The sequence below is a fragment of the Salmo trutta genome, chromosome 28 (genome assembly GCF_901001165.1).
Source record: "Salmo trutta chromosome 28, fSalTru1.1, whole genome shotgun sequence".
In the NCBI taxonomy this organism is placed as follows: Eukaryota; Metazoa; Chordata; class Actinopteri; order Salmoniformes; family Salmonidae; genus Salmo; species Salmo trutta.
Genome location: NC_042984.1, coordinates 10,167,460 through 10,193,473, shown reverse-complemented (window position 1 = coordinate 10,193,473; position 26,014 = coordinate 10,167,460). Strand labels below are relative to the sequence as shown.

The window sequence follows — 26,014 nt, the reverse complement described above, 5'->3', positions numbered from 1 at the left end:
CTGTGGAACGCTTTTGACACCTTGTAAAGTCCATGCCCCAACAAATTGAGGCTATTCAGAGGGAAAATGGGGTGCAACTGTAACCGATGTGAAATGGCTAGTTAGTTAGCGGTGGTGCGCGCTAATAGTATTTCAATCGGTGACGTCACTCGCTCTGAGACTTGAAGTAGGGTTTCCCCTTGCATTGCAAGGGCCGCGGCTTTTGTGGCGCGATGGGTAACGATGCTTCGGTGGGTGTCAGTTGTTGATGTGTGCAAGGGTCCCTGGTTCGAGCCCGGGTTGGGGCGAAGAGAGGGACGGAACCTACACTGTTACATTGATGCTGTTGACCCGGATCATTGGTTGCTGCGGAAAAGGAGGAGGTCAAAGGGGGGGTGAGTGTAACCGATGTGAAATGGCTAGTTAGTTAGCGGTGGTGCGCGCTAATAGTATTTCAATCGGTGACGTCACTCGCTCTGAGACTTGAAGTAGGGTTTCCCCTTGCGTTGCAAGGGCCGCGGCTTTTGTGGCACGATGGGTAACGATGCTTTGTGGGGTGTCAGTTGTTGATGTGTGCAAGGGTCCCTGGTTCGAGCCCGGGTTGGGGCGAAGAGAGGGACGGAACCTACACTGTTACACAACTCAATATTAGGAAGGTGTCCCTAATGTTTTGTACACTCAGGTGCTGGGTTAGTAAAGTTGACATAACAGGTGCTGGGTTAGTAAAGTTGACATATTAACAGTTGCTGGGTTAGTAAAGTTGACATAATAACAGGTGCTGGGTTAGTAAAGTTGACATAATAGCAGGTGCTGGGTTAGTAAAGTTGACATAATAACAGTTGCTGGGTTAGTAAAGTTGACATAATAACAAGTGCTGGGTTAGTAAAGTTAACATAATAACAGGTGCTGGGCTAGTAAAGTTGACATAATAGCAGGTGCTGGGCAAGTAAAGTTGACATAATAACAGGTGCTGGGTTAGTAAAGTTGACATAATAACAGGTGCTGGGTTAGTAAAGTTGACAAAAACACACACACACTTCTTACCTTGGGCATCACCTCCTGAGGTCAGCACGGCGATAGACCGGCCGATTCCCATCTTGGTTGGATCCATGCTTGTATGTGACATGGAGTCTACAGGGCTCAACTCCAACCAGCTGGTGGCACTAAGGAAGGAAAGGAGACGGCTGATACTCTGCTATGGCTGATACTCTGCTCTGGTGGATACCCTGCTTTTCAGAGAGAGAATGGTAACGGCACCAGCTTTATAAGACACTACCCCCTGGCCCTCCCCCTGCGCACGCACACACACACACACGACTCTGGGCTAAATATACAGTACCAGTCAAAAGTTTGGTCACAGCTACTCATAATTGTTTTTACTATGTTCTACATTGTAGAATAATAGTGAAGACATCAAAACTATGAAATATCACATATGGAATCATGTAGTAACCAAAAAAGTGTTAAACAAATCAAAATATATTTTAAATTTGAGATTCTTCAAAGTAGCCACCCAGCTTTGCACACTCTTGGCATTCTCTCAACCAGATTCATGAGGTAGTCCCCTGGAATGCATTTCAATTAACAGGTGTGCCTTGTTAAAAGTTGATTTCTGGAATTTCTTTCCTTCTTAAAGCATTCAAGCATTTGAACCCACTACTAAAGGATACCAATAAGAAGACTTGCTTGGGCCAAGAAACACAAGCAATTAATATTTGACCAGTGGAAATCTGTCCTTTGTCTGAGGAGTCCAAATTTGAGTCCAAATTTGTCTTTGTGAGACGCAGAGTAGGTGAACGGATGATCTCCGCATGTGTGGTTCCCACCATGAAGCATGGAGGTGGTGTGATGGTGCTTTGCTGGTGACACTGTCAGTGATTTATTTAGAATTCAAGGCACACTTAACCAGCATGGCTACCACAGCATTCTGCAACGATACGCCATCCCATCTGGTTTGCACTTAGTGGGACTATCATTAGTTTTTCAACAGGACAATGACCCAACATACCTCCAGGCTGTGTAAGGGCTATTTTACCAAGGAGAGTGACGGAGTGCTGCATCAGATGACCTGGCCTCCACAATCACTCGACCTCGACCCAATTGAGATGGTTTGGGGTGAGTTGGACCGCAGAGTGAAGGAAAAGCAGCCAACAAGTGCTCCGCATATGTGGGAACTGCTTCAAGACTGTTGGAAAAGCATTCCTCATGAAGCTGGTTGAGAGAATGACAAGAGTGTGCAAAGCTGTCATCAAGGCAAAGGGTAGCTACTTTGAAGAATCTCAATTTGGATTTGTTTAACATTTGATTTGTTCATAGTTTTGATGTATTCACTATTATTCTACAATGTAGAAAAAAATAAAGAAAAACCCTTGAATGAGTAGGTGTGTCCAAACGTTTGACTGGTACTGTACATCCCAGTGACTGTCCCCTCATTAAGTTTACACAGTAACAGATCATATGACACAAACAATGTCTAGTTGGACGTGGGAGGATGGCTGGAACGGAGTCAATGGAATGGCATGGAAACCATGTGTTTGACGTATTTGATAGTTCCACTCATTCCGCTCCAGACATTACCACGAGCCCGTCCTCCCCAATTAAGGTGCCACTGACCACCTGTGGACACAATGTATACAGTAGCTGGATGTGGGAGGGATTAGCACATCAATTACATGATTAGATCACACATTTTAAAGGCATGCAAGTCTGCCCATTTTAATGACTAGTCTAGACCAATAATAAAGGATGGTTTTATCAGCACACATTTTGATTATTCATGAATATTTATTAATACGCTCTAAATATTAGGGGTTCAACATGGTTTCTTCTAAGATCCTCAAAGAACCAATCGTCAGTCATGTGTATCAGTGCAGTACATGAGCATGCTGAAATTCTGTCAGATTGTTTACAGAGAAATAGCAGTGTATTTGGTCAAACACCATTTTTTCCAATGGTTTGCTAAGAGCTGGCAGCAAGCTGATAGGTCTGCTGTTAGAACCAGTAAAGGCTGCTTAACCATTCTTGGGTAGCGGAATGACTTTGTCTTCTCTCCAGGCCTGAGGACAAACACTACCAGGTTTGTCATTATTGATCAATAACCATTTTTCCACCTCTCCCACACGAACTTTAGAATTTGTTTTACGTACAAATGCTTTTCTTTCATTATTTGTTTTTTAATGCATGAAGACGATGACTCAATGTTCGTTTTTGGCATTTCCTGCCTAAGTTTGCTCACTTTGTCAATGAAGTAATCATTAAAAATAATTGGCAACATCAAATGATTTTGTGAGTTGAATGTCTTTCTGCCCATAATTTCCTTTAAAGTATTCCAAAGTTTTTTTATCCATCACTCTTATCATTGATCTTGGCTTCATAATACAGTGTTATCCTTACATGTCACATATATACACTTTACTGTAATTTAAGGATACAGTATTTTATACTTACACAGTATTTTCCAACTTATTTAAGGAGCATGTACAACTGGAAATTCAAAGAATGTGAGACAGTATTCAAATACATTGTAGTCTCTTCCAGTAGTATGTTGTGAGGCAAGAGTCCAGAGAACACATGAAGGAAAACATGAGACCTTCCAAGAGGTACAGTAGCCCATATAAATACATATAGTAATTGAATAAGATCTCTATGCAGTACGGTAGGCAGTGGTGTAAGTTACAGCAGAAATACTATTCTGATGACATAACATTGCAGTCGGACAATGCAGAGTCAATTACCTACAAATCACCTCGCATCCCAAATACTACTCATTATGGGAACAAGATTGGCAAGTCGGCACCAAGCCTCGCTCAAACTGACCCCCTAAAACGTGCCGCTGCTCTTCTGGTACTGTAATAAGAATGTTGACTTGACCGGTTAAATAAAAAAATAAAGAAACACTTGTCTGTCTCAGTGAGATTAGGTTCTGCTGTACAGTCTCAACTAAACAGGCTACTGTAGTTGACAGTGTCCATCAGAACCTAAACAGGCTACTGTACTTGACAGTGTCCATCAGAACCTAAACAACTCTACTACAGTACATGGCTAAGTGGCCGTTTCCAATGGGCTTCACTACCACGTCATAATAAAAAACTCAAAACATGCATCACATAACAGAAATAATAGTTTTACACGTCAGGAAAGAAAGTTCATATAGATTTATTATAAACACATTATAAACAAATCTAGACAATGTGATTTGGGCCTCAATTGGTTAGTGTTGAACTATGTCACTATACACACACCCCATGAATAAATGCAAACATACACACATGGTTTTCTAAAAAGTGTCAATGAAAATGTTCCGTATTTTTAAAAGATGTAATAAATACATTTTATTGCAACATTGATCAAGTTAACAATTCCCACTGGGTTCAGTAGTCTGCTCTAAAATCATAGATTTCAATCATCGGTACCCACCAACATTTGATTTCTGGACACAAATTAATTCACTTAGTTTCTGATTCCAATCAAAATGTACAAAAAAAAAAATTCTCATTCTTGGATATTTTGCATACTGTCAAAAATAAAACTATTATTAGCATTATACAGCCAGTGCATGCCAATGTGGTAAAAATGTTTCTAACAGATGAGGGGTCCAAGATAATTGGCCGAAAACACTGAAGGGGAGGAATGAACGGGAAGAACAGGAAAAGAGTATTAAATACTTGCAACTATCACAACATGATCAATGATGCTCCTCTGATTATTCCACAATGAACATGAATCCTCATCTATAGGTTGGATGGTCTCACGATGTTATCCTACCAAGTCTTGTTTATCAAATCGTCTGCTGGAGGAATCCTGGAACCCGAGGCTATAGATAAATGCCTATAGGACTAATAGAGTTGCGGCCCAAATGTATTGGCACCATTGCACTTTTCTTAAATAATTCCATATTTCTTCTAAATTAAAAAAAGAATACCCTCACTACAATTAAACATGGGGGGGGGGGGGGTTGCTTTGCTGCCTCTGGTACTGGGGGCCTTCAACATGTGCAAGACATCATGAAATCAGCAGATTGATGTCCAACCCAGTGTCCAAAAACTGGGTCTCCATTGAAGGTGCTGGTTCTTGTGGGGTTTTTTTTGTCGTTGTCTTGCTACATCAAAAAGCATCCTGGAATGGTTCAAGACGAGATGCTGGGCTGTTCTAGAGTGGCCAGTGAAGAGTACAGATCCCAATCACATCCATAACATACGGTGAGAGCTGAAAACAGCAGTTGGTGGAGGGTACCCCTCAAACATTGAATAATTACAGTGGTTTGCTGCTGAAGAGGGGCCAAATTGCCAGTAGAAAGGTGCAGCAAGCTCATTGATGGCTACAAGAAGAGTTTATCTGCCAATAATTCTGTCCATGCCATTTTCTAATTAAAAACTGTAAACTTAAGTTTACAAAAATATAATTGTTCTGCAATGTTGAAAATCCAATAACTAAGTGTGGAGACTAAATGCTTTTCCAATTTTAACTTATTTTAGAAGAAATATGGAATGATTTCAGAAAAGTGCAAGGGTGCCAACTGTATGTAAACTAAACAATGATACCCAACTCACAGTGTAGTTCTGGAGATGCAGGGCTGCTCCTACAGGGTTTCCACAGCGGGTCTGCAGGGGCCAGGATGACGAGGGAGGTAGGGCTGGGGAGGAGGTGTAGGTGGCCACCTCCTCATCCAGACGTAGCTCCTTCAGAGGGGGGAGGCGCCGGCGGAGCAAGGCTATAGCTGAACTCAGAGCACCGTTCTTTGGGAACATAATGCTACCTGCAACAATAGTTGTCGAAAACTGCTTTACAGTAACCATGACTACCCCCAAAGAGCAAGTAGAAGCACAATCAGCTAGTACATACACTGACTTTGAGTCCTACCTCTGGGCTGGCTCAGGGGGACAAAAGCTGAGAGGTTGGTCAACCTGGTCAGGTCTGTGGCTGCAGCTGTGACTTCAGGGATCTCTGGTGCAGAGGCTCTGCCTAACTCTGGATGCAGAGGGAGGAGGTCCATCGCCTCCTGTGCTCCTGCAGCACAATGCTCCATGGGCCCACCTCGCTCCAGAAATCCAGCCACAGGGCTCTCCTGTTTGTGTGCTGGAGCTGCTCTGCGCAGCTTCTTGCCAGTTGAGAAGAAAATGACTGATTCTCTGTGTGGGTCTTGGAAGAAAGTCTGGAGTCGTCCTCCTGTGTTACTCTGCTTCTCCTCCGTCGCCAGCTGTTGGTCTGCTCGTGTCTCAGCAGGGTCTTGATCCAACCCCACACCGTCTGTCCGTTCTTCCTCCTCAGTCTCCTTAAACAATCTCTGAACAACCTCCTGCCACACATAGACATGTACACGTTTAGTCATTTAGCAGACACTCTTATTCAGAGCGACTTACAAACAGTGCATTCAACTAAAATATGTAAATCCATCAATCGTGGCAAGTAAATGCCACCCATTAGCCCCCCTTCCTCACCTCCTTACGTGTCTCCAGATCTCCGCTGTGGCCCTGGAGGCCCCTGAGTCTGGGATAGCCTGCGTAGGGGGTCCGATGGGCAGACAGGAGCCTCCTCTGAAAGAAGATGGCTCAGTGAGTTAGAGCATCCATGGTGCTGGCAATAACAGGGATGTGAATTTAAGTATGCTCCCTCTAATTCTCTCCCTCCCCTCCCAGAGGACCTGAGCCCCAGGACTATGCCTCAGGACTACCTGGCCTGATGACTCCTGACTGTCCCCAGTCCACCTGGTCGTGCTGCTGCTCCAGTTTCAACTGTTCTGCCTGCGGCTATGGAACCCTGACCTGTTTACCGGATGTGCTACCTTATCCCGGGCCTGCTGTTTTAGACCCTCTCTTGATCGCTCTACCGCACCTGCTGTCTTGAACTCTGAATGAAAAGCCAACTGACATTTACTCCTGAGGTGCTGACCTGTTGCACCCTCTACAACCACTGATTATTATTATCTGACCCTGCCGGTCTTCTATGAACATCTTGAAGAACAATCTGGCCTCCACCCGGCTACACCTCATAGGAAGAAACCTAGAGAGGACCAGGCTATGTTCCAGCCTTTCTAGGGTGCTTTTCCAAGCCATCGCGCTTCTACATCTGCAATGCTTGTTGTTTGGAGTTTTAGGCTGGGTTTCTGTATAAGCACTGTGTGACATCTGTTGATGTAAAATGGGTTTTATAAATACATTTCACCATGGGAAACAAATACTGAATATTATCACTTTAGTGTTCACAGTTTAACCATGGACACAAGAGTCAGGGGTGTACTGTAACATACTGACCATGGACATGGGCTGATGCCTTGTGTCAGGGACCCGCTGGGGTGTCCACTTTAAGGCTGGGGTCAGGCTGACTGATGTCACTGAGGAGAGGGACAGACAGACATAAGGCAAACCAAAGAGGAGAGGGACAAACAGGAGAATATCTGGTTGAGATTTGGCAATAGAAAAGGTAGCATATGACCAACGTACCCATAGGTTCTCCAGGTGCTTCAGTGTGCCACTTTGTGATGGGTACTCGCTGTGCCTGGAAAGGTAAAACCACAGTGAATCTTGTGTTACCCACCCGTAGAGGGTGGCTGCTTGTTTGATGCAGCACTAAGGTGACATAACAAGTAGGCACATGAGGAAGTAGGATGGTAATGATTTTTGTAATATGCAGAAAATTGCTCTGCTATTTCTTGGTTGCTAAAATTCTAATAGTTTGCCTAAATTTCAGTTTGTGACAAAACAAGCTGTTCTTTTGTAAAAAAAAAACATTGTACCATCTAAACCGCTGTGAAATATATTTTCCATAAGTATTTTCAGCTGTTAGGGTTCATGCACATTTTGTTAGACGGAATTTCATGACTTCTCAATTACTTCTAACCAAATTTAAATGACCAACAACGAAACCTTTATGTACAGTAGGTATTAAAAAAAGGAAGAATAATGTGGTACCAACACTGGGAGGCTGGTCTCTGATCCCATGAACCAGCTCCCGTCTCTGAGCAAGGCACTTAAAACTCCCACAAAGTAGAATACCTGTTAGGCAACTGTATAAAACACCTGGTCAACCCTCAGGTCTGGAAAGCTAGTGGGTGTGCAGGCTTTTGATCAAGCCCTGCTCAAACAGGTCAGAGACAGTTTATCAAGGTCGGTTGAGCAGCTCATTTCTAAAATGTGTTTTGTTAGAGGGGTACTGGAGGATGGTTGACCACCCTCGATGTAAAACACTGCAACATTACAACCCCCCCCCCCCCACAAAACTTTTCAGGGACTGGAAAACACCATTATAAAATTCCATTACTTTTCCAGGACCATTCAAAACCCTGCTGTTTGAAGCTGGTGTACAAAACCAAAAGCAAACGACACAAAAACAAAACTTAAGAATGGGAAGCATAGAAAAGGTGCAAATATAACAGATATACCACTTGTTGGACTTGCTTTCAAAGAGAATGACATTATATATAACTAACATTTCTATGTAGATTTGGTCAGGTTGTCCAAAAAGTCACATATAGCAGCTTTAAAATCTTAATTGAAACGTATAATGTTGTTTCTGCCCTGGCTGGAGCAGCTTTATATGTGTTTTTGTTATTAATAAATCAAATCGATCAAAGGGTGACTGACAGTGTAGATGGAGGTGCCACTGCCAGATGGACAGGCAGAGATGCGCTGGGGTGTGGCTTCCAGGGGTCTCCCAGCCTTCACCTCTTCATTCTGCAGGATGCTGCCAAGGGCTGCAGCATCTGGGAACAACTGAACACTCTGTCCTGGACCACATACAAGGTTACAGACTTAGTAGTTTGACAGTGATTTTTCTTCTTTGCTGTTTGAAGCTATAAAGCTCCTTTAAAAATACATATTTTTAGCATTATGATTAAATGAAGCAGTACTAATCTATTGCTGGGATTTCTAAGCTTTGTTTATTAAAAAATAAAATAATAATAATAATAATAAAAAAAAAAGAACTTGCCCAAAGATAGGATGTGTCCAGTAGTACTACCACTGACCTGCAGAGGCTGCTGACTTCTGGTGACTCTTCAGGACAGACACTCTCTGGGGCTGGAGAGAGTAGCTCACCCCTTCATCCTGCAGGATGCTGTTGAAGGATGAAGGCTCAGGGGAGAACTGAACAGACCTTACGGGACCTATAAACAATACATGCACATACAAGGTTACAGACTTGCTAGCCTATCCCAGCTTCCCTAGACTGAGCCGGAGTAGGGGTTTGAATAGGCTGGCTAATCAAACAACTCATAATTTTTTTTAAAAGGTGCTACATATAACATTTCCACCCGCTAATAGCCTTAAACATTAACACTATATCAGTAGCATATAGACCATTTATTTGCAGCAGGGATGTGTCCAGTAGAACTACAACGGACCTGCAGAAGCTGCTGTCGTCTGGTGACTCTTCATGACAGATACCCTCTCCAGCTCCAGAGGGTAGCTGACCCCTTCAGTTTGCAGGATGTTGCCCTGGGCCGGAGACAACTTCACATTCCTGACAGGACCTAATTCAACACAAGAACATAAAGTATACCAAACAGCAAATTGTATTTTTATATGATGCTACAGTACATTAAACATGTCCACCTGTAAAATGTACATAACATGAAGGAATGCAAATTCACTAGAGAAAAATAAATAAAGACTGACCAGCAGAGAGCACTGTCTTCGGACCATACTTCATGATGGACACTCTCTGGGGCTGCGAAGAAAAGAACACCTCTAGTTAGTTAAAAGAAAACTGATGGACACAAACTCAGACAGTTCATCAGTACCAATTGCAACAGGCAACCTCAAACATTGATATGGCATTATTACAGAGAGTAGTGCGAATAGCCTAGTACATCACTGGGGCCAAGCTTCCTGTCATCCAGGATCTCTACACCAGGCGGTGTCAGAGGAAGGCCCTGAAAATTGCCAAAGACTCCAGCCACCCTACTCATAGATTGTTCTCTCTGCTACCACACGGCAAGCAGTACCAGAGCACCAAGTCTATGTCCAAGAGGTTTCTAAACAGCTTCTACCCTCCAAGCCACAAGACTCCTGAACATCTAGTCAAATGGCTACCCAGACTATTCACATTCCCTCCCTCCCACCCCTCCCTGTTGTCATCTATGCATAGTCACTAACTCTACCTACATGTAAATACTACCTAACTAACCAGCACTCCCCTGTATGTATGTATGTATGTATGTATGTATGTATGTATGTATGTATGTATGTATGTATGTATGTATGTATGTATGTATGTATGTATGTATGTATGTATGTATATATCTCGTTATTTTTTAATGATCCTCTTTAATTACTTGTTACTTTTATCTCATATTCTTATCTGTATTTTTTTTAAACTGCACTGTCAGTTAGGGGCTCGTAAGTAAGCATTTCACTGTAAGGTGGGGGAAAAAAAGTGTTGTATTCGGCGCATGTGATTAATACAATTTGAAAACAAACAAATAAATACCAACTCACTACAACCGATCCAAAATCCCTGTACCTCATTCCACAAGACAACTCACCATGTTGTTATAGGCTTGTGTAGAGGGACGGCTAGACATAAAAACCCTGGCTGCACCGATTCCCTCATTCTGGACGATACTACGTAGGGCAGAGGGGTCAGAGTGGAAGGCAGCCTCCACACTCCCTGGAACACACACACTACAATGGAACACATTTTCAATTTCAAAAAGAAAATGTATGAAATGAAGAGCCTAAGCAGATAGTAGCCTACTATAGTCTCTATGCCTAATATTACTAGAGAAAGAAGCTGAGGATGCTTGAGTCCTTTACTGTTACCACACCATCGGTAATAAAAACCCTTCTCACCAGCGCTACTACTTGGTAACTGCCCAGGCATGGAAGGATCTTTCAGGCTGAGCACGTCAAAATGCCCCCCCCTGAGGGCAGCGGGCTGGGCCGAGGCAGTGGAGGCACTACTAAATGAGAAAGCACTGGACGAAAGACCTGAGTCGAGAGCAAACGAACTGGGAGGTCTGGAAAGTTGTCCCAATCCAGGTACATGCAATAGATTATCTGAAGAAGACTCTTTTGGATGTTGAGACAAAGACATGGAGGTGGCAGCACTGGGAGCCTGGGTCTGATGAGGCTTCCCCGACTCTCCATTTTGCTGTGACAAGATGCCGCCAGGCCCTGGGCCTGCTTTTCTAGCTGCCAAGTGTAGTACAAATGTTGGAGTTGAGCAGCAAGCTCTACTGTTGACTTTGATTGGGCCTTGTTATGAGTTGCTGGGATGCTACTGGGCAGTTGGGCAGTAGTTGTTGTGGGTCTTGTTTTTAGATGGGCAGCAGTGCTAAAAGTACTTTTAGGTTGGGTTGGTTGAGCACCAGCCCTTGCAGTAGCAGCCAGCTGTCCCCTTTGGTTCTGTGCCACCATTTGGTTGGCCTTGAGATTAAAAACGTTGAGAGGAACAGGCTTGGTTTCATCCTCTTGGCTTTACCCTAAAGGAAAACACAGACACACATCAACTAATTATTATTTAGCACTGACAAGTAGTGCTTTGGAGACGCATATTCAGGGCAGGTTTCCCAGATTAATCCGAGACTAAGAAGCACTGTTTAATACCCAGTGAATCTACTTTAGAGTACAGGAATGGCCTTAATATGGGTCCTGGAAGCCCTTAGTGATGCAGTTGATTGAGGAAAAGATGCTCCTTACCGCTAGAGAGTTGTCCTCCCATCTCTTGTGTGACAGCGTGAAGTCAGAGGGAGTTTTAAGGGGCAGGGACTTGGCCAGCACTGGCAGCCTGCTGATGCCCAGCGGTCTTATAGTGAGTTTAGGACCGTTGTCTGAGTCTGCTGCTGGGTTCTTGTTCTCAGGCCCCAGTCTGGAAGGATGGCTATGAGGTACAGATGGGTGTCTGGAAGGATGGCTATGAGGTACAGATGGGTGTCTGGAAGGATGGCTATGAGGTACAGATGGGTGTCTGGAAGGATGGCTATGAGGTACAGATGGGTGTCTGGAAGGATGGCCATGGGGTACAGATGGGTGTCTGGAAGGATGGCCATGGGGTACAGATGGGTGTTTGGAAGGATGGCTATGAGGTACAGATGGGTGTCTGGAAGGATGGCTATGAGGTACAGATGGGTGTCTGGAAGGATGGCTATGAGGTACAGATGGGTGTTTGGAAGGATGGCTATGGGGTACAGATGGGTGTTTGGAAGGATGGCCATGGGGTACAGATGGGTGTCTGGAAGGATGGCCATGGGGTACAGATGGGTGTCTGGAAGGATGGCTATGGGGTACAGATGGGTGTTTGGAAAGATGGCTATGGGGTACAGATGGGTGTTTGGAAAGATGGCTATGGGGTACAGATGGGTGTTTGGAAAGATGGCTATGGGGTACAGATGGGTGTTTGGAGCCTGGCTTTGTGTCTTCTGTCATTCTGTTGAGACTGGAGATGGACAGTCAATGTAGAGAGTGTAGACACATGTTTCAGGCAGTGTATCCACAGTGTTGTTTTTAATTCAGGTTCAGCTATAGACAGTGGCCATGAATCATTAGCGAGACGCAACCACCAAAATAAAGCACAATAGACTAGTTGTGTTCATACTCTGTAGGCCTACCTTGAATGGTCGTTCAGGATTGTGTTCTGACATTGCTGACGCAGTACTGGAGAGGAATCCATGTTGGCTCAGTCAGGAGTTCAACAATGTTCTGTAAATAACAAACCTGAACCAAATGTTCCTAAACATAATTCAGCATGCTGGCTAACATAGTTGGCAGGAGCGCATAGATAACTACGCTTTTTAGAGACAAAAACAGCAACAACATTGACGCAGTGCTCAATTGCTTTGCTGTAGCTAGTTAACTAGCTAGCAAAGAACACATTGCAATCTTCTAGGTAATTCCTTAAAAAACACCACAAAAAGTTGAACAATTTAAACGGTACTGCTAGCTTGCTAACGTTACTTGATTCATGATATGACAATATATCAAATCTTACTTTACTCACATGCAAACTTCAAAATAGTGAACTGTTTGCTTGCTTCCAAAAATATATTCTGTAAATTTCGAAGAAAATATAAAAAATATCCCAAAATTTGCTGTTTTCACCCCCCAAAAAACGAAAAACCTCCTGGACCTGCGTTTGTAAAAAGCACGTATTTTCATTGGTTAAATAACAAACACCATAAGACAATCACTGCGAATGTTTATTCTGCGGCCATTTTTCCTTTGACCAATCAACAACAAGCGTGTAAAAACAACTCCATGGAAACGACGCATGAAGCTTCACCACGTGATCTATTGCAGAAACGTTCCTGGGGCACAAAACGCTTGTTTTTCTCAATTTTTGTGCACAAATTTGTTTACATCCCTGTTAATGAGCATTTCTCCTTAGCCAAGATAATATATCAAGCTGACAGGTGTGGTATATCAATAAGCTGATTAAACAGCATGATCATTACACAGGTGCACCTTGTGTTGGGGACAATAAAAGGCCACTAAAATGTGCAGTTATGTCACACAACACAGATGCCTAAAGTTTTGAGGGAGTGTGCAATATGCATGTTGACTGCAGGAATGTCCACCAGAGCTAATGCCAGAGAATTGAATGTTCATTGCTCAACCATACGTTCTTTTAGAGAATTTGGCAATACGTCCAACCGGCCTCACAACCGCAGACCGTGCACATGTAAGCACGCCAGCCCAGGACCTCCACATCCTGCGGGATCATCGGAGAGGGAAGGAGGTGCTGGATCCCCAGAGGGAAGGAGGTGCCTTTTTGTGGGGGAAAACTCCTTCTGATTGGCTAGGCCTGGCTCCCCAGTGGGTGGGCCTGGCTCCCAAGTGGATAGGCCTACGCCCTCCCAGGCCCAAATATGGCTGCACCCCTGCCAAGTCATGTGAAATCCATAGATTAGTGCCTAATTCATTTATTTCAATTGATTTATTTCCTTATATGAACTGTAACATAAGTCAAATCTTTGAAATTATTGTATGTTGTGTTTATTTTTCTGTTCCGTAAATAAAGTAGTCAAAAGTTTAGTATTTGGTCCCATATTCCTATAATGCAATGAGTCTACAAACTTGTTGGATGCACAGTTCGTTTAGGTTGTGTTTATTATTTTTTTTTGTGCCTAATAGAAATTTATGCGAAATAATGTATTGTGTCATGTTGAGGTACATTTTATTCTAAATAAGAATATATGTTTTTAAACACTTGGACATTAATGTGGATGCTACCATGATTACGAATAATCCTGAATTGATCGGGAATAATGATGAGTGAGAAAGTTACAGAGGGCCAAAGATCATACCCCCAAGACATGCTAACCTTTCACCATTACCGTTAGCATGTCTTAGCATGTCTTCAATGCCTACCTCTGAGATTTAAAAATAAATTGTTAAACAAAATCTCTTTCTTTGTGCAATTGTATTAGTATAAAATATATATTTTTTTTAATTAGCATATAATATAGCTCAGTATTTGTATAATTTATTTTATACAGTCAATATTGCTCATCTTTATCAAGGGTGTCAATAATGTCATTCCCACTGTATTACTGTATAGTGGTATTTGCAATAAATCTCTCCTGTAATTGTCCTTTTTGGTCAGAAGGTGTCTCTCTTAACACTTTTTTGGTACATATTGTCACATCCATTAAATTATTATAGTATAAAAAAATAAAGCAGGATAATACCTTGAATTAGTTCTTAATTTCATCACACAATACACAAACACTGAGAAGATATAAGGATAGGGAAAATGCAACGTCTACATAGTTTACACACACACACAGGGTACGCACCTGGCCCCCGAGCTTACATTTCTACATGTGTGTAAAGTTTAAACTGACTCCGGAAACAGGAAATAAAGAGACCACAGAAGCTGTTTGCATTCATTTCTGCTCTACAAATCACTCTTCTCTGTTCTCATATTGTACCCATTTGGTAGAGAGTACTCTCCATGTTTTATTAATACCACTGTCTGTCTGTCTGTCTGTCTGTCTGTCTGTCTGTCTGTCTGTCTGTCTGTCTGTCTGTCTGTCTGTCTGTCTGTCTGTCTGTCTGTCTGTCTGTCTGTCTGTCTGTCTGTCTGTCTGTCTGTCTGTCTGTCTGTCTGTCTGTCTGTCTGTGTCTGTCTGTCTGTCTGTCTGTGTCTGTCTGTCTGTCTGCCTGTCTGTCTGTCTGTCCGCCTGCCTGTCTGTCTGTCTGTCTGTCTGTCTGTCCGCCTGTCTGCCTGTCTGCCTGTCTGTCCACCTGTCTGTCTGTCTGTCCACCTGTCTGTCCGCATGTCTGTCTGACATTACAAAGAGGGAGAGAAGAGAAAAAACTAGACTCATTTAGTAAATATATTTACAGAATTCATTTTGTGAGAGGAAATAAATCTTCATCTTGTGATCTTTGAGAAGAAATTCTCAACAACAACAAAAAACACTTGTGGTCATTCTGTTCTTCATTAAAACATGGAGACTTGTTATCAACATACTGTGAGATGCTGTGATGGAATACTATTGATATAATACATTTACTACCAATGATGCATCTAATTGTTTACTACCAACTTGGTGGGAGAAGAATATTTAAATGACGAATCGTCAAGATACATGACATTCCTTGATCCCATCCATGCTTTTCCGTCAACTAGACATTGACACCACCTAAAAGATGAATTCATACTCGCTCAGTCTTTCCACCTTTTCCATTACAAAAACCACAAACGAAACACACAGTTTTCCCTTCTAGAGGAGAAGAACCATATCCTCTCAGGGGATGTCCATGCCTCCGTTAGAGGTCTGTGAGAGACGTCTCTCTCCTTCACAGCCTATCCCTGCACCACTGCTGTCCACATTCTCCTTGCTCTCATCATCCTGCTCCTCTGACCGCTGTCTCAGACGCAGGCCCGGATCTCTCTGAGACGGGATCTGGAAACTGGAGAACGAGCCTCCAGAAGATCTCTTCTCTGAATGGAACCATTCCAGCAAGAACAGGATACAGAAAAACACAAACATTTAGCCTACTGTACTGTTCTTGGTGGACAAGACCACATTGTAACAAAGTATATCTTGGTCAATTATTCATAAGTGATGATTGGTGAATCTGACATAGTCATCGTGTTATGGATGAGAACAGTGGTTGTTGACAGGTAAATCATCAGTGTACCTTAGGTTAGAAGCTACTGTGTCAAAGACAAGAGGGATGATAAAGTCACGGGTTTACAGTAGAAAATATGATGAGTAACACAGAAATGCACTAGTACGTCTTATCAACGCTATGCTTAAAGAAAGAAGTACACTAAAATGAGGTTGTCAAAACCTAGTTGCATCCTCACAGAGAAAGAGGGACATTTCTCATCACCTTTAGCATACACCTACTACTGTACAGTAGGTCTGCACATCGCATGTCTTATTCGCTACCTGCTCTTTGTGCATAGTTAAATGTCAAACCACAAGGAAATGTGTGCCCACTCGTGACCTCATTACCTCACACAATGCTGAACATTTGACAAAATGGCAACATATCAATGTGTGTGACATACCTCCTGGTCCAACTGGACGCATCAGCCGGTTCATCTGAACATTCCAGTGTTTGACATTGGTGCTGGCCTGGCGAAGCTTCCTTTGGGCAGCCTATCAGGACACAAGGGAGATTGAGACATATGGAACAAATTTACACTACAGACATGTATGAGGCTCTACTGTTAATCACATTGACGTTAGTGTTGATAATTAAGCCAAATCTAAATATCCAGTGTTGTTGTGAAGGGAAGGAGTAAGTGTGTTGATAACGGTAGCCTACTCACCACAACATCCTGGTCGACCCGGTGTCGGTTGGCCCTGACCTCCTCCAGCTGCCGCTGGGCCTCCTCCAGAGCCCGGGTCTTGTTCTCCATCTCTTGCCTCAGCTCCTGCTTCTCTCTCTGGGTCTTCCGGATGTACTCCTCCTGCTCGTCCTGGAGGGCCATCAGGGCCTTCATCTTCTCCTCCTCCTCAGACAGCAAACTGGGCAATACAGATTGAAGGTTTTTTAGAAACATGGCAAGTAAAAACACACAGGGCATGCAGCAATCAGTAAATATAGCAGGATTTGCTGGAGATTTAGGAAATGAATGGAAGGACACGTCAGATCATGTAAGATTGAGACAGAGCCCCATGCACACCCTGTCAACATATCTAACAGATCGTAGCTAGACAACTTCCTCTGCTAAAAACTCTACTTCCTCAGGAACCTCACTAACGCAACAGCCCACCCTTCAACACTGATCAGCTTCTCACCACCATCTGTCTCCCTGTGGTGTGCTGTGCTGTGCTCATTAAAAAGACATGCAGCTTATACATGCTAAGCGGATGCGTTTTCACATGCCGACTGCTAGCCCTAACTGAGCCTGTCTATGGAAGAGATAATGTTTGAAGAAGAATACTGTGTGTGTGCGCATGCAGCACCCTACCCAGTCTGTGCGTATCTAAAGACCTCTTCGTCCTGTCTGGCCTTGATCTCCTGGTGCAAGGCCTCCTCCAGACTCGTCTGCAACCCCTCCAGCTCCTTGATCCTCTTCCTCTGCCGCTCCGCCTCCTCCTCCTTCAGAATCATCTCTGCCTGCATGCTGGCCCTCGACTGGAGGGACACACACAGCATAGAAGATCTAGACACCTAGCCCAGTGCATCGTGATCAGCATAACCAGTGTTACTATACACCCTGTCACCCACTCTAAATCTGCACCAACCATCCTCCACAGTACACACAACACAACCGCCACCCTCCTCCTCCTTGACACAGGTAAGCACACACTCAAAATAGAAGGTTCTATACACAAAAAAGGGTTGCTTGGCTCATAACCATAGCGGATCTCCCTCCCTCTCTGTCCTCACCGCCTTCCTCCCTCCTCTCCCTCCCTCTCTGTACTCACCGCCTCCATCCCTCCTCTCCCTCCCTCTCTGTCCTCACTGTCTCCCTGTCCTCCCTCTCTGTCCTCCCCCCCTCCCTGTCCTCCCTGTCCTCCCTCCCTGTCCTCCCTCCCTGTCCTCCCTCTCTGTCCTCCCTCCCTCCCTCTCTGTCCTCACCGCTCCCTCCCTCCCTGTCCTCCCTCCCTCCCTCCCTCCCTCCCTCCCTCCCTTCCTTCCTGTCCTCCCTCTCTGTACTCTCTCCCTCCCTCCCTCCCTCCCTCCCTGTCCTCCCTCCCTCCCCTCCCTCCCTCTCTGTCCTCACCACCTCCCTCCCTGCTCTCCCTCCCTCTCTGTCTTCACCGCCTCCCTCCCTCCCTCCCTGTCCTCCCTCCCTCTCTGTCCTCCCTCCCTCTCTGTCCTCACCGCCTCCCTCTCTGTCCTCACCGCCTCCCTCTCCTCCCTCCCTCTCTGTCCTCACTGCCTCCCTCCCTCCTCTCCCTCCCTCTCCTCCCTCCCTCTCTGTCCTCACTGCCTCCCTCCCTCCTCTCCCTCCCTCCCTCTCTGTCCTCACCGACTCCCTCCCTCCCTCCCTCCTCTCCCTCCCTCACCGCCTCCCTCTCTGTCCTCACAGCCTACCTCCCCTCCCTCCCTCTGTCCTCACTGCCTCCCTCCCTCCTCTCCCTCCCTCTCTGTCCTCACTGCCTCCCTCCCTCCTCTCCCTCCCTCTCCTCCCTCCCTCTCTGTCCTCACCAACTCCCTCCCTCCCTCCTCTCCCTCCCTCGCCGCCTCCCTCTCTGTCCTCACCGACTCCCTCCCTCCTCTCCCTCCCTCACCGCCTCCCTCTCTGTCCTCACCACCTCCCTCCCTTTGTTATCGCTTTTTTCCACCATCTCCCTCTCCGCTCCCAGTCTTCACCTCCTCTGCCTCGCGGAGCTGCACCTCCAGGGCCTGCTGCATCTCATCATGCTGCTGACGCCTCCTCATCTCGTCCTGCTCCAGGAGAGCCTGGGCCTGCCTCTGTGCCTCCTTCAGGAGCTCCAGCTCGGCCAGCTTACGCTCCTTCTCCTCCTGGAGGGCCCGAAAACGTTGCAGCTCCTCCTCTTTGGCCAGCCGCCTCCTCTCCCGCTGCTCCCTCTGCTCCCTCCTCTTCAGCTTCAGGTCCTTGTGGAGAGAGGTCTTCCCTTCAGTGTGTAGACGGATGGCTGTCTGAATGGCTGTGGGGAGGGAGAGGGATAGGCTGTAACAAGTTGTACAATAGTACTTCCACACAGGGTTCACATTATATATTCACTCTTAGAGGAGTCTGAAGACTATTGGGAGTGAATGCATTATCAGTGGGAGGGATCACTGAGTAGAAGAACATGCCCCACAGACCTGCTGTCCATTCCTGTCTCTGCTTGGTGTCTGAGGCACTCATCTCATAGGTCTTGGAGAGAGTTTTCAGACAGAACATACACCTCTTCCCATCTCTGTCTGGCAGCACCTCCACACAGCAGTCCCCGTCCAGAGGGATGTTTCCCTGGCGCTCCTTGCGGTCCTCACTGGTGTAGTAGGCCAGGGTACCGGGCCTCAGGGTGAACCAGCGCTCCTTCCAATTCCTCCTCAGCTGACCCTTCTTCCAAAGATACCCCTGGAGGCGACAAAGTCAACACACACATTATTGACATAGAACAACATATCACTGAGACATCCCCTTTTGCCCTTACCAATGTTTGCAAATCTTTAAGGTGGTGGTAGCAATATGGTGGAAGATACATCACTACACAGCTTATACACTCAGTTGCCAGTTTATTCGGTACACCCATCTAGTACCAGGTTGGACCCCTCTTTGGCTCCAGAACAACCTGAATTAAAATGTTGCTCAATTGGTATCAAGGGACCTAACGTGGGCCAGGAAAACATTCCCCACACCATTATACTACCCACACCATTATACTACCACACCATTATACTACCCACACCATTATACTACCCACACCATTATACTACCCACACCATTATACTACCCACACCATTATACTACCGCCTCCAGCCTGTACTGTCGACACCAGGCAGGATGGGGCCAGGAAAACATTCCCCACACCATTACACCACCGCCTCCAGCCTGTACTGTTGACACCAGGCAGGATGGGGCCAGGAAAACATTCCCCACACCATTACACCACCGCCACCAGCCTGTACTGTCGACCCCTGGCAGGATGGGGCCATGAACTCATGCTGATTACACCAAATCCTGACTCTGCCATCAGCATGACGCAACAGGAACTGAGATTTGTTTGACCAGGCAAAGTTTTTCCACTCGTCAGTTGTCTAGTGTTGGTGATCGCTGCCCACTGGAGCCACTTCTTCTTGTTTTCAGCTGATAGGAGTGGAACCTATCAGCTGCAATAGCCCATTTGTGACAAGGACCGACGAGTTGTGCGTTCTGAGATGCCGTTCTGCTCACCACTGTTGTACTGCGCCGCTATTTGCCTGTTAGCTTGCCTGATTCTTGCCATTCTCCTTCTACCTCTCATCAACGAGATATTTTAGCCCACAGGACTGCCGCTGACTGGATGTTTTTTGTTTGTTACACCATTCTCGGTAAACCCTAGACACTGACGTGCGTGAAAAGCCCAGGAAGCCGGCCATTTCTGAGATACTGGAACCAGTGCATCTGGCACCAAAGCTCAAAGTTGCTTAGGTCACTCGTTTTGCCCATTCTAACATTCAATCGAACAGTACCTGAATGCCTCTATGCTTTATATAACAAGCCACGGCAACGTGACTCACTGTCTGTAGGAGCGAACCATTTTCATGAACGGGGTGGTGTACCTAATAAACTGTACAATGAGTGTACATATCCCTTCAGACATGCTAACATCAAGATTTTAGGGCCACGCGGGAGGGATAGGGAGCGATGTGGGACCGGCTGAGAGACAGACAGACCATACTGCTCTATTGTTTTCAGGTAACCTACCTCTTTGAGGACATCACCAACTATCTCCCTGTACACCTCCTCTATGGCCATGCTGGTGATTTCCTGGTCCATGCCTCTAGTTACCTTCCCAGAGTTCATCATCTCCAGGAAGGACCAGACAGTGAAACCATTCTGCTGCACTGTATCCTTGGAGATGAAGTCCTCCAACTCCACACAGTTGAGCTCAACGCTCATGGCCATACACATCTTCTTGAGCAAGTATTCCACCTGAACAAATAAAGTGTGGAGCACAAATATTTGGCATATAAAAAGACATTGAAATGTATATTGTGGTGAGAATGGTTGCCTTGCACTTGTTTTGCCACCAGTGAAATGTATTGTTTTTGATTGATAAGGTAACCTCCTCCATTTTGTTTTTAGTGAAACAACCTTGACTGCTGGTTCTCACGCAGAGGCGCTGTGCTCTGCTCTAAAAGCTGCCTGTAGCTTATTATAACACTGCCAACAGCAGTTGTGAAAAACAGACTACAGGAAACCAGAAGCTATGTGACATGCAAGCCCACATTTACTGCGCATATAAAGAAACCACATTCAGTGGGCAAAGAAACACTTGTGGATCACAAGTCTGCTATTTTTTTCAGAGGTTTGGCAGGTAAATACCAGGACAGGATGGTGAAGTTGAACTCACCTCATCTGGGACCATAACCAGAGGGTATTTGTCCTCTGACAAAAAGTTAAACAGGCACCAGAGACTAAAGGCATCTTTCCCTGGCAACACGTTCTTATTGTCCTTCCCTGGCTTGTAGTTCTTCTTAGCAGTGAGAGTCCAGCAAAGCTCATCTACTTGTTCCTTGACAAAACAGCCCTCTTCTACCTGTGTGCAGGAAACATAATACACACAATGTTGAGTGAGACTAACAAAAACATAAACTCAGCTACTGTCATGATGCTACAGTACCATGTTTACAGATCAAACTAGGGTGTGTCTGCGTGCATTTCATTACCTTGTCCAGTATGTATTTGTTGAGGTAAGGCATGTACCCCTGGCTAGAGACTGGTCCATCATCATCATCCCTGAAGTGTTCTTCCAGAGCTACTGGGTCGTGGGGGATGGACAGAACCGTACACAGGTTATGGGACAGAACCTAAAACACATGGACAACAGGTAGATATGGATGAGTTTGAACAAATACTGAACGTAACAGACGTCAATATTAGTATCTGGCCAAGATCTGTTTATAAACCTTGTACAGACTTGTCTCTGTCAGACAGAAAAAACATGAAATACTTTGACAGTTTAAAAAGGACCTGAAACACAAAAACTGAATCATTGCAGTATTTTAGTCTTAGAGGAAACGTGTATAGTGTGCCCATCACGTCAGAATACAGGAGAAGGATATAGTGAATCTGCTGACCAGGCATGTGTGATTTACTCAGTCAAATATCTATTGGGTTACTTCAAGAGAGCTTCTTGTGTTGACACAACAATGTTCCAACTGCCATTTAGACCTTCTGAAAAGATTAAGGATGCTCTCATGAAAAATAATAAATTACTGGACCTTACTGAAATAGAAGTTGAGAGATATCTATCTTATTTTGAGAGAGACTCAGTAAACCCGTGTAGAACCCAGCCTTCATTTTCTGACACATCATCACCACATCCTGTCCTGTCCTCCTCTCCTCTCCTCTCCACTCCTCTCCTCTCCTCCCTCACTCACCCTTCTTCTCACAACTGAACCAAGGATTTTATTAGGATTCCCATTATCTGTTGCTGAAGCAGCAGCTACTCTTCCTGGGGTCCACACAAAACATAAGATATGACATAATACAGAACATTTAACTACACACATTTTAAATAAGCACAATGGAAACAAACGTTCCTCTGGACAGTTACACCCATACATACTGAACACTGGTGCATATACATGTGAGCTATTTAGGTCAGATAGGGGAGAGCTGTGTTGTGAGGTGTTTTATCTTTCATTTTTTAAAGCAAATGTTGCTGTTTGCTTGAATAATTTGAGATGGGAAGGAGTTCAATGTGATCATGTGTCACGATTGTGATAAGGAGTTGACCAAAACGCAGCGGGAAAATGTATTCTCATCTTCTTTTTTATTTGAAGAAGGAAAACAAAATAAACACGTATACAAAACAAACAACTCCAAACAGTCCTGTCAGGTGCAACAAACACTAAACCAGGAAATAACTACCCACAACCACCAACAGAACAAACACCCCTATAAATAGGACCTTCAATCAGAGGCAACGAGAAGCAGCTGCCTCCAATTGCAGGTCAACCCAATAAACACCACATAGAGATAGACCAACTAGAAATAACATAGAAATACACTAAGATCGAACATAACCCAAACAACCCCGAAACACCCTAAACAAACACCCCCTGCCACACCCTGACCAAACTACAATAACAAACAGCCCCTTTACTGGTCAGGACGTGACATCATGGCTCTACATAATAGGGTGCGTTCCCTTGAATTCATTCTGGATTTGAGGACTGTGTCTGGTGGGTTATGTCTGTCAGAGCTATATGTAAGTTGATTATACAGGGAAGTTTGAATTTGACAATATTTCTCACAAAAACAAGAATGAATGCAGTCAATCTCTCCTCTACCTTGAGCCAAGAGAGACTGACATGCATACTGTTGACATTAGCCCTCTTTCTACATTGAAGGGCAAGACGTGTTGCTCTGTTCAGCGCCAGCTGCAGATTTTCTAGGTCCTTAGTTGCAGCACACGATCATATCATCAGGCAATAGAGATGATTCCAGAAAACTACAGCTTGCAGGACTTTTTGGTCGACTGTGGTGTTAAAAAAAAGCAGAGCATCTCTTTATCACAGACAGACCTCTCCCCATCTTCACAACAACTGAGTCAATATTCCTTGACCATGACACTTTACGGTCTCAGCTGACACCAAGAAGTTTACTCTCCTCAACTTGCTCAACAGTCACATCATTCATTACCAGATTCTGCTGAGGTCTAGAACTTAGGGAATGATTTGTACCAAAGAAAATGCTCTTAGTTTTAGAGATGTTCAGACCCAGTTTATTATTAAGCACCCATTACAAAACTGACCACAGCTCTTTGTTTTAGGGTTACAGTGATTTCACTAGCTGTGGTTGCTGACGTGTATAATGTTAAATCATCAGCGTACATAGACACACAGGCTTTGTTGAACAGTAAAAGACCCTAGAGTGCTGCCTTGCGGTATCTATCCAATAGAAGCTTCCATTAAAGAAAACCCTCTGTTCTATTGGATAGATAGCTCCCAACCCCATGATATGGTAGCAGATGTAAAGCAATAACACTTAAGTTCTCTCAACAACAGGTTATGATCAATAATATCAAAGGCTGCACTGAAGTCTAACAGTACAGCTCCCACAATCTTATTATCAATTTATTTTAGCCAATCATAAGTCATTTGTGTCAGGGCAGTACATGTTGAGTGCCCTTCTCCATAAGCATGCTGAAAGTGTGGTAATTCTTTTTCCAAAAAATTGCTACGAGTCGGCAGTAAGCTGATAGGTCTGCTGTTAGAACCAGTAAAGGGCGCTTTACCATTCTTGGGTAGCGGAATGACTTTAGCTTCCCTCCAGGTCTGAGGACAAACACTTTTCTCCAGACTCAGATAATAAATATGACAAACAGGCGTGGCAACACAGCCCACTATCATCCTCAGTAGCTTTCCAGCTAAGTTGTCAATACCAGATGGTTTCTCACACTGACTTCACAGAATTTAAAATTACAATGCTTTCTTTCATTATTAGATATTTTACGCATGAATATGTTGGCTCACAGTTTGTTGTTGGCATTCCATGTTTGAGTTTGCCCACTTTGCCAATGAAATAGTCATTAAAATAATTGGCAATATCAGAAGGTCATGTGATGAATGAGCCCTGTGATTCAACAAAACATAGAGTTGAATTAGTCTTTCTGCCCACAATTTCATTTAAAGTACTCCAAAGATGTTTATATCATTTATATTAGTTTCATAATACAGTTTCTTCTTATTTCTGTTCAGTTTAGTAATATACATTTCTTAATTTTAAAGAACACTAAGACCTGTGTGGCCTGGGGACCTTCAGCCTCTATGAACCTGACTCCCTGGTCTCTAGACTGGCCCATACTCCAGACCAGTCTGCCAGTGCCAGCATGACAGGGATAAGTCTAGTCACGAGGTTCTGATAGTGAAAGCCAGGCCAGGAGCACATGGCTGAAACATGGAGCTCGATGGAGGAGCGTGGAACTGGTCCTACACCATGTAACAATATAGCCTGGTCCGAGGTCTGTTTGTGCTCTGGCCAACTCCACTGTTCATTGTCAAGCCAAACAGCGTGACAGGGAGTTGGCATGCTAGCACCAATACACTGGCACTCAGGTTCATATCAATAAGCGCTGAAGATGTATGTGAACTGTAGTACAGGTGGCGATGTGGTGACAAGTACTATTCACCAGCTCTCTGGTCGTGCTCAGTGCCACAGTACCAATTGCACTGCATGTGGTGACATCATGGACCAGCCGGGTCACAACTTGGTGATGAGGCCTTCCATTCATAGAAAAGCAGAGCAAATCGTAACTCTCCAGCTCACACACTGCCCCTACTGTGCACTATTTCACTATCATCAGTGCTGTTCTCCCCCCATGGGAAAAATATAGTTACCACTGCGAGCCCTATTACAACAACATCAGCTAATAACTTGTCACACACAGAGCATGTGCCATGAAGGTTTGCTCAACCAGGAAATACACCTAATCAGATGAAGATCAGCAGAAAATCTACCATATATCATCTCGCAAACATATACAGCATATCAAGTTATTCAGGACCAGTTCTGCTCATCTTCACTAATGTCAAAAGTATATTTTTATTGACCCAGATTACTATATATTATTGGATGATTCCAGCTACCCCAATAAAGATCCTCATGAGGTCGGAAATGAGAGAGCTGGGTGCCTTGGTTAGAAGACAGTGCTCCTAAAACATGGGGCCAAAACCCTTAGTAAAATCCCATCAATTTTGGCTAAAATTAATCCAGGTGCTCACCTTGAGTTGAGACTTGGACACTTTCCCACTCTTCTCCAGATCCAGAGCAGTGAAACCATACCAAATAGACTTGAGGAGCTCTGAGCGTAGGTCCATGTCTACAGCAGCATAACTTTCTCTCTCTCCCTCCCTCCTCTCGATACGTGCCCCTACGCTGTGATAGCTTCTTGAGCCACCCACACCCAGTAGTGCTTTGACTGTGGGGCTCTGCTGTGCTGACTGCACTAAAAAACCAGTCGGTC

General features: G+C 44.6%; 3 protein-coding genes across 9 annotated transcripts in view; all 3 read right to left on the bottom strand.

Annotated features, from left to right (window-relative positions):
- The window catches only part of pfkma (phosphofructokinase, muscle a), a 33,309-nt gene extending 32,074 nt beyond the window's left edge, over nucleotides 1-1,235 (bottom strand). Inside the window, exon 1 of the mRNA XM_029718569.1 lies at nucleotides 1,024-1,235. Within this exon, the coding sequence (XP_029574429.1) occupies nucleotides 1,024-1,105 (82 nt within the window). The 5' untranslated portion in view covers nucleotides 1,106-1,235. The remainder of the gene's footprint in view (nucleotides 1-1,023) is intronic.
- Nucleotides 1,236-4,118: 2,883 nt separating this feature from the next.
- On the bottom strand, nucleotides 4,119-13,316 carry troap (trophinin associated protein). 7 transcript variants are annotated; one of them, XM_029718549.1, is made up of 15 exons: nucleotides 12,913-13,316; nucleotides 12,524-12,614; nucleotides 11,616-12,351; nucleotides 10,767-11,398; nucleotides 10,460-10,584; nucleotides 9,591-9,642; nucleotides 9,317-9,445; nucleotides 8,942-9,079; nucleotides 8,559-8,701; nucleotides 7,419-7,473; nucleotides 7,230-7,309; nucleotides 6,417-6,512; nucleotides 5,839-6,274; nucleotides 5,529-5,734; nucleotides 4,119-4,595 (listed from the first exon to the last, which is right to left on the bottom strand). In XM_029718549.1, exons 4-15 carry the CDS (start codon nucleotides 11,008-11,010, stop codon nucleotides 4,446-4,448), a joined length of 1,854 nt encoding a protein of 617 aa, XP_029574409.1. In that variant the 5' UTR covers nucleotides 11,011-11,398; nucleotides 11,616-12,351; nucleotides 12,524-12,614; nucleotides 12,913-13,316; the 3' UTR covers nucleotides 4,119-4,445. The 7 variants fall into 7 exon arrangements, with proteins under 7 accessions (XP_029574409.1, XP_029574408.1, XP_029574410.1 ...); XM_029718548.1 differs by having other exon boundaries at nucleotides 12,524-13,316; XM_029718552.1 differs by having other exon boundaries at nucleotides 4,504-5,127; nucleotides 12,524-13,316.
- Nucleotides 13,317-14,506: 1,190 nt separating this feature from the next.
- On the bottom strand, nucleotides 14,507-25,868 carry LOC115165439 (differentially expressed in FDCP 6 homolog). The gene is made up of 11 exons (XM_029718547.1): nucleotides 25,773-25,868; nucleotides 21,711-21,851; nucleotides 21,395-21,580; nucleotides 20,746-20,973; nucleotides 19,161-19,416; nucleotides 18,702-19,000; nucleotides 17,350-17,516; nucleotides 16,705-16,903; nucleotides 16,441-16,531; nucleotides 15,162-15,864; nucleotides 14,507-14,885 (listed from the first exon to the last, which is right to left on the bottom strand). Exons 1-10 carry the CDS (start codon nucleotides 25,866-25,868, stop codon nucleotides 15,668-15,670), a joined length of 1,860 nt encoding a protein of 619 aa, XP_029574407.1. The 3' UTR covers nucleotides 14,507-14,885; nucleotides 15,162-15,667.
- Between the last annotated feature and the right edge of the window lie 146 nt (nucleotides 25,869-26,014).

Bases quoted from the DNA above. Each gene is read 5' to 3' on its own strand.
- LOC115165439 (XM_029718547.1), bottom strand. From the start codon at position 25,868: ATGGACCTACGCTCAGAGCTCCTCAAGTCTATTTGGTATGGTTTCACT. The intron at 20,974-21,394 runs GTGAGTTCAACT...TTATTTGTTCAG, and splicing joins TGGTTATGGTCCCAGATGAG to GTGGAATACTTGCTCAAGAA. The intron at 15,865-16,440 runs GTATGTCACACA...GGTTCCATTCAG, and splicing joins GCGTCCAGTTGGACCAGGAG to AGAAGAGATCTTCTGGAGGC.
- troap (XM_029718550.1), bottom strand. From the start codon at position 11,010: ATGTCTTTGTCTCAACATCCAAAAGAGTCTTCTTCAGATAATCTATTG. The intron at 7,474-8,558 runs GTCAGTCACCCT...TTACCTTTCCAG, and splicing joins GTGGCACCTCCATCTACACT to GCACAGCGAGTACCCATCAC. The intron at 7,310-7,418 runs GTACGTTGGTCA...CCCTCTCCTCAG, and splicing joins AGCACCTGGAGAACCTATGG to TGACATCAGTCAGCCTGACC.